At 38.4% G+C, this 14,475-nt stretch overlaps 1 protein-coding gene across 5 annotated transcripts in view; it reads left to right on the top strand.

Moving 5' to 3' along the window:
* The window catches only part of PolD1 (DNA polymerase delta), a 58,624-nt gene that overhangs the window by 9,511 nt on the left and 34,638 nt on the right, over nucleotides 1-14,475 (top strand). For 3 of the 5 annotated variants that reach the window (XM_070100984.1, XM_070100986.1, XM_070100985.1), the window contains exons 2-8: nucleotides 3,782-3,862; nucleotides 4,932-5,031; nucleotides 7,707-7,827; nucleotides 10,337-10,509; nucleotides 13,050-13,315; nucleotides 13,918-14,020; nucleotides 14,466-14,475. The exon at nucleotides 14,466-14,475 is cut by the window's right edge and continues 99 nt beyond it. In XM_070100984.1, the coding sequence (XP_069957085.1) occupies nucleotides 3,807-3,862; nucleotides 4,932-5,031; nucleotides 7,707-7,827; nucleotides 10,337-10,509; nucleotides 13,050-13,315; nucleotides 13,918-14,020; nucleotides 14,466-14,475 (829 nt within the window). In that variant the 5' untranslated portion in view covers nucleotides 3,782-3,806. Of the gene's footprint in view, nucleotides 1-395; nucleotides 470-3,781; nucleotides 3,863-4,931; nucleotides 5,032-7,706; nucleotides 7,828-10,336; nucleotides 10,510-13,049; nucleotides 13,316-13,917; nucleotides 14,021-14,465 lie in introns of those variants that run through there. The other 2 variants (XM_070100982.1, XM_070100983.1) reach the window with 2 other exon arrangements.

Here is a 14,475-nt window from a genome sequence, read left to right as displayed (position 1 = left end):
AAACCGGAGTTCCATTATGTAGAAAGCCACTTGGTATGTATTGTATTTTATTATCTATTGTGTAATATTGCATTGAATTGTATTATATTGTACTCTATTATATTGTATTGTACTGAATTGCATTATATTGTATTTTATTATTTAATACCATGATATATTATATTGCATTGTAGTATATTGCATTGTATCATATTGCAATGCATTATATTTGTATTGTATTATATCATATTGTATTATATTGTAGTGCATTTCATTGTATTGTATTATAGTGAATTGCATTGTGTTATTGCATTGCACTGTCCAGCATCATACTGTATTGTATTATATTGTATCACATTGTATTGCATTACATTATATCATATTCTTTGTATAAATAAATAAATAATAATAAAGATAGGTTGGTTGTGCGTGAGATGGCGCGCGCGGGAACCAGCTTCTTCCTGCACTTGTAAACAAACTCACCTGCTGAGTTCGTGATTTATATTATTTTTACTGAAATAACGCTTGAAAATGGGGTCACCTAAGCTTTAATATGGCGTGACTGGGTTGTGTGAAGCTTCAGCATGGGTTGTTTGAAGCTTTATCATGGGTGACTGGGTAGTGTGAAGCTATCATGGGTGACTGGGTAGTGTGAAGCTTTAGCATGGGTTGTGTGAGGCTTTATCATGGGTTGTGTGAGGCTTTAGCATGGGTAGTGTGAAGCTTTAGCATGGGTTGTGTGAGGCTTTATCATGGGTTGTATGAAGCTTTAGCATGGGTTGATTGGGTAGTGTGAAGCTTTATCATGGGTGACAGGGTAGTGTGAAGCTTTATCATGGGTGACTCGGTAGTGTGAAGCTTTATCATGGGTGACTGGGTAGTGTGAAGCTTTATCATGGGTGACTGGGTAGTGTGAAGCTTTAGCATGGGTTGTGTGAGGCTTTATCATGGGTTGTGTGAAGCTTTAGCATGGGTTGTGTGAGGCTTTATCATGGGTTGTGTGAGACTTTAGCATGGGTTGTGTGAGGCTTTAGCATGGGTTGTGTGAGGCTTTAGCATGGGTTGTGTGAGGCTTTAGCATGGGTTGTGTGAGGCTTTAGCATGGGTTGTGTGAGGCTTTAGCATGGGTTGTGTGAGGCTTTATCATGGGTTGTGTGAGGCTTTAGCATGGGTTGTGTGAGGCTTTAGCATGGGTTGTGTGAGGCTTTAGCATGGGTTGTGTGAGGCTTTAGCATGGGTTGTGTGAGGCTTTATCATGGGTCGTGAGGCTTTAGCATGGGTGACTGGGTTGTGTGAAGCTTTACCATGGGTTGACTGGGTAGTGTGAAGCTTTAGCATGGATGACTGGGTAGTGTGAAGCTTTAGCATGGATGAATGGGTAGTGTGAAGCTTTAGCATGGGTGACTGGGTAGTGTGAAGCTTTAGCATGGATGACTGGGTAGTGTGAAGCTTTAGCATGGGTTGTGTGAGGCTTTAGCATGGGTTGTGTGAGGCTTTAGCATGGGTTGTGTGAGGCTTTATCATGGGTCGTGAGGCTTTAGCATGGGTGACTGGGTTGTGTGAAGCTTTACCATGGGTTGACTGGGTAGTGTGAAGCTTTAGCATGGATGACTGGGTAGTGTGAAGCTTTAGCATGGATGAATGGGTAGTGTGAAGCTTTAGCATGGGTGACTGGGTAGTGTGAAGCTTTAGCATGGATGACTGGGTAGTGTGAAGCTTTAGCATGGGTGACTGGGTAGTGTGAAGCTTTAGCATGGGTTGACTGGGTAGTGTGAAGCTTTAGCATAGATGACTGGGTAGTGTGAAGCTTTAGCATGGATGACTGGGTAGTGTGAAGCTTTAGCATGGATGACTGGGTAGTGTGAAGCTTTAGCATGGGTGACTGGGTAGTGTGAAGCTTTAGCATGGATGACTGGGTAGTGTGAAGCTTTAGCATGGATGACTGGGTAGTGTGAAGCTTTAGCATGGATGACTGGGTAGTGTGAAGCTTTAGCATGGGTGACTGGGTTGTGTGAAGCTTTATCATGGATGACTGGGTAGTGTGAAGCTTTAGCATGGGTGACTGGGTAGTGTGAAGCTTTATCATGGGTGACTGGGTAGTGTGAAGCTTTAGCATGGATGACTGGGTAGTGTGAAGCTTTAGCATGGATGACTGGGTAGTGTGAAGCTTTAGCATGGATGACTGGGTAGTGTGAAGCTTTAGCATGGGTGACTGGGTAGTGTGAAGCTTTAGCATGGGTTGTGTGAGGCTTTATCATGGGTTGTGTGAGGCTTTATCATGGGTTGTGTGAGGCTTTAGCATGGGTGACTGGGTTGTGTGAAGCTTTAGCATGGGTTGACTGGGTTGTGTGAGGCTTTAGCATGGGTGACTGGGTTGTATGAGGCTTTAACATGGGTTGACTGGGTTGTGTGAAGCTTTAGCATGGGTGACTGTTGTGTGAAGCTTTAGCATGGGGTGACTGGGTTGTGTGAAGCTTTAGCATGAGTTGACTGGGTTGTGTGAAGCTTTAACATGAGTTGACTGGGTCATGTGAAGCTAAAGCATAAGTTGACTGGGTCGTGTGAAGCTTTAACATGGATGACTGGATTGTGTGAAGCTTTAGCATGGGTTGACTGGGTTGTGTGAAGCTTTAGCATGGGTGACTGGATTGTGTGAAGCTTTAGCATGGGTGGCTGGGTAGTGTGAAACTTTAGCATGGGTGACTGGGTAGTGTGAAGCTTTTGCATGGGTGACTGGGTAGTGTGAAGCTTTATCATGGGTGACTGGGTAGTGTGAAGCTTTAGCATGGGTGACTGGGTAGTGTGAAGCTTTTGCATGGGTGACTGGGTAGTATGAAGCTTTAGCATGGGTGACTGGGTTGTATGAAGCTTTTGCATGGGTAACTGGGTAGAGTGAAGCTTTAACATGGGATGACCAGGACATGTAATGCTTCAGCGTGGATGACTAGGTCATAAAGCTTTAGCATGTTAGTAGGTCATATAAAGCTATAGTATGAGGTGATCAGGTCATGTAAAGCTTCAGCATGAGGTGACCAAGTCATATTAGGCTTTAGCATGAGGTGACCAGGTCATGTAAAGCTTTAGCATGAGGTGACCAGGTCATGTAAAGCTTTAGCATGAGGTGACTAGGTCATGTAAAACTTTAGCATGAGGTGACCATGTCATGTAAAGCTTTAGCTGCCCCTCAAGGGAGGTTCCTTGATGCTGGTGAGGGGCTCTTGATCTAGGAAATTGGATCTGTGCTCCAGTTCCCTGAATTGAGCCTGAATGCCTTCCATCCCCCCCCCCCCCCATGTGCTGTATAATCCTATGGGTTTAGCACTCCCCCATGATTATAATAAAGCTTTAGCATATCACTAGGTCATGTAAAGCTTTAGCATGGGATGACTAGGTCACCCCATGCTAAAGCAAAACCAGCCTAAAGTTTGAATGGACTATTGTCTTTTTTGTTTTTTTTACATATTACTATAATGTGGGTTATCTTCAAAGGTGTCTTGATACAAGTACAAGGTTCTTGATTCATGGAATTGGAGTTGGCTTCTTTTCCAGTGATTTGAGTATCTCCCATTCCCCCAAAAATGTATGATTCTTATTGGTTTACGGTTTCCTTGTATATATAGTAATCGTATTTTAAAGTTAGGCTAGGCAGTTTATTCTATGTATGATAATTATATATGTGACTGTACCTAAATAAAGTTACTGCTTGCTCAGTATACAGTACAGCAATTATGACCCCTCCTCTTAGTATATTGTATTGTATTATTTGAAGGAATTGATTCTAAGAAATGAATATTTTTTTCAGGAATTAAGAGGCAAAGGAGTTAATAATGGATAAACGTGCTGCACCAACCAATGCACAAAATTCAGGAGCAAAGAAACATAGGTGAATCAAGTATATTTTAATACATTTTACATTACAAGCAGGTCCCACTTACACAGCAGGCTAGGTTCTGGGCTACTGCTGTAAAGCAAAACTCACTGTAAATTGAGTCTTAGCCTTTTTTCACTTTCAGATACATATAAAAGCCTGATAATTGGTTTACACTACCATATATTAAGTGTGCAATATAGCATGTACAATACACACATTACTTACCTTAAAATATTTTCATCCTTTGTTTATAGTGAATGGTGAATATATTTATTGTAGGAAATTTGAATAAATAAAGAAAGGGAATAATTGAAAACTTCTGCATTAGCGACAAGCTGTAGAACAAAGCGCTGTAAAGTGGGGCCTGCTTGTACATAAAGAATTCCATGTATCATTTATTATATGTTAAGTGATATGACTGTGACCAGTAAAATTATTCTGTATAAAATGCATTTTTTCATAGTGGTAATATTTTATTTTCTATACGTATATGTTGTATTTTCTAGACATTGAGCTTTTGTTAAGATAAGATAAGATAAGATTTCATTCGGATTTTTAACCCCGGAGGGTTAGCCACCCAGGATAACCCAAGAAAGTCAGTGCGTCATCGAGGACTGTCTAACTTATTTCCATTGGGGTCCTTAATCTTGTCCCCCAGGATGCGACCCACACCAGTCGACTAACACCCAGGTACCTATTTGCTGCTAGGTGAACAGGACAACAGGTGTAAGGAAACACGTGTCGAAATGTTTCCACCCGCCGGGAATCGAACCCGGGCCCTCCGTGTGTGAAGCGGAAGCTTTAGCCACCAGGCCACCGGGTTATTTTTTCTATAATTCTGCTACAAAAATTTGCACATTACAAAATTAAATTAATGGAATTCACTTATAAACCATTTAAAACTATCCTCAAGCACAGTAGTCACCATTACCACTTAAAGCTATAATGTTTCGTTGATGAGTTTATAGAAGTCAGAGGCATCTTCTAATTTTGTATGTAAGTTTTTGTATTTTTAATAAAAATTTACAATTAAGTGTTGAATAAATCATCATAGTTGGATTACTAAGCATAGTTCTTGCAGGGGGGATGATGATGATGATGAAATGGATTTTGAGGATGGGTTCCTGGATGATGTGGACTTCGAAGAAGAAGTGAATGGTCAGGATAGTGAAGACATACAGGTTAGTTGTTCGATATACTGTACAATAATTTAATATGCAAAACATAAAATTCTGACTCGTTCAAAATTACTATACAGTCTCTCCTCACTTAACGACATACTCGTTTAACGACCGCTCAGACTTGCGACCAGCTCTCTGACCAGTATGCATACCTACATAATGTATATTAGAGCTGATTTCCTCTCTTCTGTTTATTACAATATACAGTACACTACTGTATAAACATTAAAAATATACTAAAAATGTTATAAATGGTGCAGAGGTGACATTAAAACAGTATATCTAAAGATGGTTGACACAAACCCACTACCATTATAGTATGCTCCTTGCTTCGTGACAAATTCGTTTATTGATGTGGTCTTGGGAACGGAATTCCATCGTTAAGTGAGGAGAGGCTGTATACAGTACACTACTGTATAAATATTTAAAAACATACTAGAAATGACCAATTCGTTCATCAACCTACTCTTAGGAATGGAACTCCATCATTATGTGAGGAGAAACTATTTCTAACTGTTTCGTAGCATTGCTTTAACAGTTTAGTTAGAGCTTGGTATAGCCTTTAACTTATTTTCCTGGTTCATTGCTTTCCTTTTCACTTATTTTTCTGGTTCACTGCTTTGTTTTTCACTTATTTTACTGGTTAACTGTTTTCCTTTTATGTATTACTGAATATTTGAGTTTATTATTAATGAAGAATGAGTATTAGTGTACAGGTCATTGAGAAATTACATGAAAAGTAATTCTGTGTTACACTGAAGTTCCATTGTTTTATTAGGATAAAATTATACATTCGGAATTAAAAGCCCAAAGTAACTATGGTACTTAATCTAGTTTTAGGTCCCGATAAAAAATTTGTGCTGTATCTTTTTTTTTTTATTCTCAACACATTCTTATAGTTACCCCTACAGCTGGTAAGACAGTTTTTATGAAGTTTGTAATTAGATGCCTATTGGGGGGGAGGGGTTACATTACGAAGACTGTTTGCATTCATTTGAAATATCTCTCTAAATATTACCTGCTCTCTTGTTATGTAACAATTAATGAATATACTGTACATGAAATAAGTCAAACAGCACACTATTTTTGTTTTTGTTGTTTAGCAATTTTTACTCATCTCCCTATAACTTGCCTCCATCACCAGACCACCACATAAAACTACTAATATTACACCTGTATATATTCCCCCCACTGCAGAATAAGACACTTATGTACAGTTCAGGACATTTATTAATAAATGGCCTGAACTATATATGTCTTTTTTCACTCCTTGTTGGTATCATCATACCATTTTTAATACTACTACTACTAATAATAATAATAATCTTTATTTACTACAAGTACATGTACAAGGTATACAGACCATAGCTGACATCAGTGACGTATTACTGTATAGAAAGCCCCTTGTTATGCAGAGCATTCCTCGCAAATTAGGTTAGTTTTGTCCCCAGGATGCAACCACACCAGTCGACTAACACCCAGGTACCTGTTTTACTGCTAGGTGAACATGGACAGAAGGTGTTTTAAGGAAACATGTCCTAATGTTTCCACCTGTACCAGGGATCAACCCCCAGACCTCAGTATGTGAGCTGAGTGTGCTAGCAATTGAGCTACTGGACATTTTCATTCCCCTAGGTGTTACATTGTCTTATAAGTTTAGTGCTTCCCCAGATGAATGTAATAATAATAATAATATGGGCATGGCAGGAAGAACTTAGTGCAGAGGAAATTTTGATAATAGAAAACATTGTCCCTGCACAGTGGGCTTTTTGAGACCCACTGTATGTTTGTGCAACATGACTATTATGAAGGTTTCCTCTGTAGCAAGTATGTGTTGGCAACACCTCATATGAATTAGACACTTGTGCAACATCTGGGTATATTTATTGTGGACATGTTTTTGCTAGCCTGTGGCTTCCTCAGTCTAATACAGAGTAGAATGGTTGAAAATGAGGAGGAGTTTGAGGTAATCAGTCCCTCAATCTGGAGTAGATGTGATCAGTTCAGTCTTGAAAAGATTAATAGACTGATCACCCAAATGTTGCACAGGTGCCTAATTCATCAATCTGTCAGTTGTCTGAACTAATTATCTACAAAACACCTGATATTCCTCACTGTATGGTATCTTTCAACAAACTGGCTGTATCCCACTGAGGCAGGGTGGCCCAAAAAGAAAAACAAAAGTTTCTCTTTTTAAATTTAGTAATGTATACAGGAGAAGGGGTTCCTAGTCCCTTGCTCCCAGCATTTAGTCGCCTCCTACAACACGCATGGCTTATGGAGGAAGAATTCTGTTCCATTTCCCCATGGAGAACTATATGGTATATATACAGCATATTGTGTGGATGTAGACTGTGATATATTTTTCATTTTGGCAAGACTAGATATCCTCTTGCCTTAAAGTCAACATTGAAGTCTAAATAAATTAAAATCTCATGGTATAGGAGATAAATTGGTTTAGACTTATGTGGTAATATGACAAAAACTTTTAAATGCTAAAGTTTACTTTTTTTATGGTTTAATTTATTTTCACTTTTTCAAGGCCTGTTATCAGTAAAATTAAATTAACTTGAGCCATGTATATGCAGTATATTAGTTATAATTACTGATGATGCGTTAGTAGAATACAAATAAAGATGGTTTATGCATAATTCTAAAATGTTATATACCTGCAGGGTGTTGATTTTGTAGATGATAGCAAGACTGATCAATGCTGGGCACGGCCTGCCTGTGTCCAGTTGAATCCCCAAGAAGACTCCTTTGTCTTCCAGCAGATTGAAATCGATCATTACATTGGTAAGGTATTTTAAAATAAAATGTAGTAGTCTGTGTTTTTGGCTTTAAAAATATCATCAAGAAAATTATATTTAGAATGCTGCTTTTTAAAATCAAATTACTCTAGTCATGTGTGTTATCCTTTACAATCTCTGACTAATAATTTATATATTTTAATTTTCCTCATTCATACTACAGCTTCGGTTTATGGCTTGTAATACCTCTCCACAACACTCCTACTCCAGCACTATTGCTTCACTGCACTTACTTTATCACTTTATACTATACCACAACCCAGTTACAGAACCCTTTTTCACCATCACACCCCTGTGACTCTAGCAAATTTTCCATTTTACTACCATACCCACATACACTACTGCCACTTCACCCTGCATCCTCTCTACCACACTTTCACTCCCATAGCCACTGCTGTGGAAGAATGGAATAAAGAGGAGTGTATTTCAGTTTAAAATATGTAATTTTTTCTTTTAACACACTGGCTGTCTCCCACCAAGGCAAGGTGACCTGAAAAAGAAACACTTTCACCATCATTCACGCTATCACTGTCTTGCCAGAGGTGCACATATATGACAGTTCAGATGTCTCTCCAAACAGCAAATATCCTAAACCCCTACTTTAGAGTGCAGGCAATGTATTTACTACCTCCAGGATTCAAGTCCAGCTAACTAGTTTCCCTGAATGCTGAAGCGCAAAGGAGGTTAGAGGCAGCTGAGATGTTATATTTGAGAGCAGTATGTGGTGTGAATGTCTTGCAGAGAATTAGGATAATAGAGATTAAAAGGCAGTATTGGACGACCCACGGTTTCAGAGAGCTGAGTAGTTGTCGAGGTGTCTTAGGTATGTGCAGAGGATAGATAGGGATACATTAACAAAGGTGTATAAGTCTGGGGTGAAAGAAAGAAGGGGAGTGAGGCCATCCCAGGAATGGTTGAAGGGAAGAGGTACAAGTGGCTTTTGAGTTTTAGGAGCTTGAACATTCTGCAGGTTTGAATGAAAATGTTAGATAGGAGTGAATGAAGACAAGTGGTTTTTAATGGATGCACTGTTGGAATGCGAATAGGGCAACTTTATTGAAAGGATTCAGGGAAACTCGTTAACCAGACTTGAGTCCTAGAGGTGGAAAGTAGCAGTGCCTTCACTGTGAAGAAGGGGTGGGGATGTTACAGTTAAAGGGATAATCTGATTGATGTCAGCACACTTCTGGAAAAATAGCAGTTGAGTGAACGTTGGTAGATGACAGATGTTGTGCTAGACAAAAAATAATAATGTAGAATTTTTACATCACTGGCACATTTAACCCTTTGACTGTCGCAGGCCCCTTTCTGAAACTGTCATTCTATGTCGATAAATTTTTTGAAAAAAAAAATATTTTTTTCTTATGAAATGATAGAGAATCTTTTCCCGATGGTAATGACACCAAAAGTTCGAAATTTGGTCGAAAACTCACGGTATTATGCTCCCGCGAAGTTAGCGGTCTCGGCGACTTGTGCGTATCTGCGATTTCGCCGACTTTGAGCCCTGTTTTCAGCCAATTCCGTTCTTCCAGTTGACCAAACTCATAGCTATTTCTTTAGAACTCCATTTTATCTATCAGCTGAGTACAAGAAACTGCCCATTTACCAATTTGAACTACCCAGTATAGTGGTCAGAAATTGGCAATTTGGCCAATTTCATGCAAATTAAAAAAGATGCCAATTTCAAAATAGGGCCCAGAATAAACAAGGTAGACATTCTTGGCACTAAATAACATATCCTCTGTTCATTAGTCACATCTCTAGGCCCCTCTTATATTATTATTTGTTTCTATTTTGATTTTTTATTCATACAAAAAAATACAAAATTTACTGTTATGCAGACAACTGCATTATTGTAAAAATGGTATAAATAATATCAGTGTGCTAGTGAAAGAATATTAGACTCCCCAGTTGACGTGTATTGGACGTGTGGTGTGATTTGTTTACTCCTGAACATTGGTAAAAATCAAACATTTCCGCTACTTTCAGCTCAGTTTCAAGGTCGTTTTCATCGTCAAAGTAATGAAAATCATCTCTATTTCTGTAATATGTTTTCCATTTTATCACCTAAGACCATGAAAACGCGAATACAACGATAAATACTATACGAAAATACACCTCAAAGTTGGCGTTTTAATCCAAAAAAACGATCAGTTTTTTTTTTTTCTCATTACGCACTGTGTGCTGCAGGATTTTTTTTATGTGGTGCACACTGACCACACAGACCCATTCTCTCACATGTGGGCCTACCAGCTTTCTCCTGCTTGATTTGAAGCCGCTAGAATTATTGAGTACATGTATATATATACGTCAGAAACAGTGGCACGTAAGACGTATTTATACGGCGTAAACAGTCAAAGGGTTAATGTCAGTTCTACTTGAAATGTCTTAGAGATTTTTAACCTTGGATATTCATTTTGTAGTGACATTTATTTTGACTTTTACTTATGATACAGTACTTCTATTTATCATTTTTTTTATGTGCTGCTTCTTAGGGAACCCTATTGAGGGAATGCCAGGACAGCAAGCTGGCAAAGTACCAGTGATGAGAATGTTTGGTATCAATGATGCTGGGAATTCTGTCTGTTGTCACGTACATGGTTTCTCTCCGTACTTTTACGTCACCTGTCCACCAACATTTAATGAATCTCACTTGGGAGAATTCAAGGTAAAGATGTGCTAATATTTTTAAGTTATTAATATGTTTACATTGGTAATTTCTTGGTATGTAAATACATATGCAATATTGGTAATTTGACCCTCGGAACTCTCTCCAGGTAAATTCCAGGTAATTTATGTTTAGGGACCAAGGGGCACATTTTGGAATATGTCTTGCCTTTCCTTACTTTTAACTCTCCTCTGAGAGTTACAGAAAGGCTCTTATGCTCTCTTAAGTTGCTAATTATCCCTTGATTGAGCAATTATTGCTAATGCTTTGTAACTTCTCACAAGGCTTTTATGTACTGTATTTTGTGGCATATCCGACTTTTTATTTTTCTTCAAAATCTGGCCCTCAAAATCACCCTGCGTCCTACAAGGTGAAGGTCAGGCTGGGGGGTCAAGTACAGCCAGCACTGTTGTACTGATAAAATATAAGGGAAGTACAGCATTACTGGAAATATGAGATGTGCAATAAAATAAAATGTAAAAATACAAAAAAAAAATTAACAAACATTAAAGTGGCATTGTAAATACCAGCGGACAACACAAATGTGTCACAGTCAAAACACTGCAACCATCGTAGCCTTCAACTGTTCATGGGCTCTAGAAAATTTCCCTCAATTTTATTTTTCCAACGTATTTCATGCTAAATTTAGGGTTCATCTTATATGCCATATAATACAGTAATTTCACTGTCATTCATGGAATTGAGCAAATTGCTATTAGTTGTGAAAATTCTCTGTTCATATATATTTAGCTGATAAATACCAAAGAACAGTATTTTAAATAATGGTTTAGTACAAGACATGTGACATACTCTGACTTTTTTGAAGAATTATTTTCTTGAAGACCAGCCTTGGGTCAGACTTCATAGTTTACTGCCTGGTCATTGACAGTGTTGCTGTCTATGGCCCTTAAGAATACATAATTACACAATACACAAATAAGAGAGAGAGAGAGAGAAGCTTACAATGACTTTTCAGTCCTACTTGAACCATTTACAGGTCTTGTAAATGGTCTAAGTCGGACCAAAATGTCATGGTAAGCTTCTCCCCTATATGCAGGTTACTTGTGTATTGTTCCAATCATGGTATTGTGTCTTTTTGTTCATAATTACTGTAATTTAGCTGGGTTGTTACCTTCTGCTGGTTCTGGTCCAATTGCCTGGGATTTAGTGTAGAACAGGTTTATTACACATTTGTAATAGGTAATCACATGCAGTCCTTGTGCCCCATCACTCAGTGATGGACAGATTAGTTACCTCCATGGAGAAGTGGAGAAGAATCCTCCATAAGCTGTGTGTGTTGTAAGAGGCAACTAACATGCCGGGAGCAAGAGGCTAGTAACCCCTTCTTTGTAAATTACTAAATGTAAAAGGGTTTGGGATATTGGCAGTTTGGAGGGATATGTTGTGTATCTTTATACGTATATACTTCTAAACTGTTGTATTCTGAGCACCTCTGCAAAAACAGTAATAATGTGTGAGTGTGGTGAAAGTGTTGAATGATGATGAAAGTATTTTCTTTTTGGGGATTTTCTTTCTTTTTAGGGTCACCCTGCCTCGGTGGGAGACGGCCGACTTGTTGAAAATAAAAAAAGGAAGAAACACTTTTGTCTCTTCTTTTTCGGGTCAGACAGCTAGTACATTAAAACAAAAATAATACAGTCCGGCAGGCCGGACTCGAGTCCTGGAGATGGGAAGTACAGTGCCTGCACTCTGAAGGAGGGGTGTTAATGTTGCAGTTTATAAAATGTAGTGTAAAGCACCCTTCTGGCAAGACAGTGATGGACTGAATGATGGTGAAAGCTTTTCTTTTTCGGGCCACCCTGCCTTGGTGGGAATCGGCCAGTGTGTTAATAAAATAATAAAAATAACTTCCTTAAAAAATATATCACATCACTTTTCTTGAAAGCATATCAGGTATTCCTAACAAACAGTTGTTATTAGTTATTAAAGAATATTTACAGTACTTTTGTATTTTTTTAAATGTTTATCTCGGAATACAAATATGGAGTAGTGAGTAGTTTTCATCTCTAATGGATAGGATTTGGATAAACAAGTGGCCACTACAGGATCATATATCATCCACTGTATCTGAATTTCCATTCACAAGGCACTCACAAGGGATCTGGATAAGTGAGCCACTGTGCACTACATAATTATAATAGATTAGAAGGCAAGATAGGTTAGAGATTTGTTTTCAAGACCATACAAGTTACATTTATGAAGGGATTCAGGGAAAACAGTTATCCTGACTTGAGTCCTGGAGGTGGGAAGAACAGTGCACTCTGAAGGAGGGGTGGAGATGTGTTGCAATTTTTGAACTGTAATATCAGCATGCCTCTAGGAAGACAGTCATGGAGTAAATGACGATGAAAGTCTTTCTTCGTTTTTTTGGGTCACCCTGTCTCGGGAAATGGCTGTTGTGTTAAAAAAAAAAAAAGTTGCATATTCTTTAGTTTTAATGGAAGTTACAGTGTAAATGCAGTTATTTTTTCTCTCTCAACTATTGCACAAAGTGTATTGTGTAAATTTTTTTTTTTCAGACTACCCTAAATCGTGTTCTTCTTGATGACATGAGATCTAACAAGGAAAACATAACAGATGCTGTGCTGTCTGTGGATTTAACTAAGAAAGAAAGCATACTTGGCTATCATGCAAACAGAAAGGTGTCTTTCTTGAAAATAACCGTTGCTCTCCCAAGATTGATTGCGGCTGCAAAGCGACTTCTTGGAGAGGGCAAGGTGTATATGACAGACATTGGGACCCCGATATATGAAGCATTTGAATCCAACATCGATTTTGAAATCAGGTAAAAATAATTTTATGTAGTAATTGTATAATAAGACTGAGGAAGGGGGTAAAGGAGGCTTTGTGTGCAAGGGGCTTGGACATACAGCAGGCATGTTTGAGCATGTTACATAGGAGTGAATGGAGACGAATGGATTTTGGGATCTGATGAGCTGTTGGAGTGTCATCAAGGTAACATTTGGTGAAGAGATTCATGGAAATTGGTTAGCTGAGTCCTGGAGGTGGGAAGTACAGAGCCTACACTTTAAAGTAGGAGTGGGGATATTTGCTGTTTGGAAAGATATTTGAAATGTTGTATCTATGTGCCTTTGGCAAGACAGTGATAGTGTGAATGATGGTGAAAGTGTTTCTTTTTTGGGTCATCCTTCCTTGGTGGGAGATAGCCAGTGTGTTAAAAAAAAAAAAAGACTGCTTCTCGGTCCATGTGTGATAGTATCCCTGTCAGAAAGAGACGCATAAATAAAACAAGCGCAAGCTCTTACTCTTTCTCTGCTGTGGTATAATTCGCACCTCACCAGAACAATTAGCAGATACTTGGGCTTTGCTGTTAGTAAGTTTCTGGATGGTACTGTCTACTGTAGTGTTATTACTGTCTAATTTCAGATTTATGGTGGACACCCATCTAGTAGGCTGTTGTTGGGTTGAACTTCCCGCCAAAACTTGGAGCATCAGGAAAGAGAAGCTTGATACTCGTTGTCAGTTTGAGGTGAGTACAGTTCTTAAATATTTGCACATATGAAAATAAGCAAATGCGAGAGAAATCCTTCACAAGGAGACAAAAACACAGAGGAATGGCTATATGTATATTATGACATCCAGCTGACATCCAACTGAGGTCCTCTTCAGCAGGTGAGGCCTTCAGTCGTAAAGGCGAAACATAAAAAGTGCCATTTCATTTTTTTGTCTCCAGCATTTTCTTACACTTAGATGCATCAACTAATAAACAAATGCTTCTTGCTTTTGATATCAATGTATTGAGTCCTGTTTACTCACATAATTTTTGCCCTTTTTTATCTGGGGATTCATGGCAGGTATTGAATTTCATCTGTTCTGTTCCTTCAAATTGCTTAAATTGATAACATCTAGAACTCTTCTAAATAAATTGTAACTGCTGTTAAACATGTTATTGAATATACTTTTGTTTTTTACAGGTAGATGTTG

Source organism: Cherax quadricarinatus, chromosome 75 (assembly GCF_038502225.1).
Source record: "Cherax quadricarinatus isolate ZL_2023a chromosome 75, ASM3850222v1, whole genome shotgun sequence".
NCBI lineage: Eukaryota > Metazoa > Arthropoda > Malacostraca > Decapoda > Parastacidae > Cherax > Cherax quadricarinatus.
The sequence above is the reverse complement of the archived record's forward strand: the minus strand, read 5'-3'. Positions and strand labels throughout refer to the sequence as shown.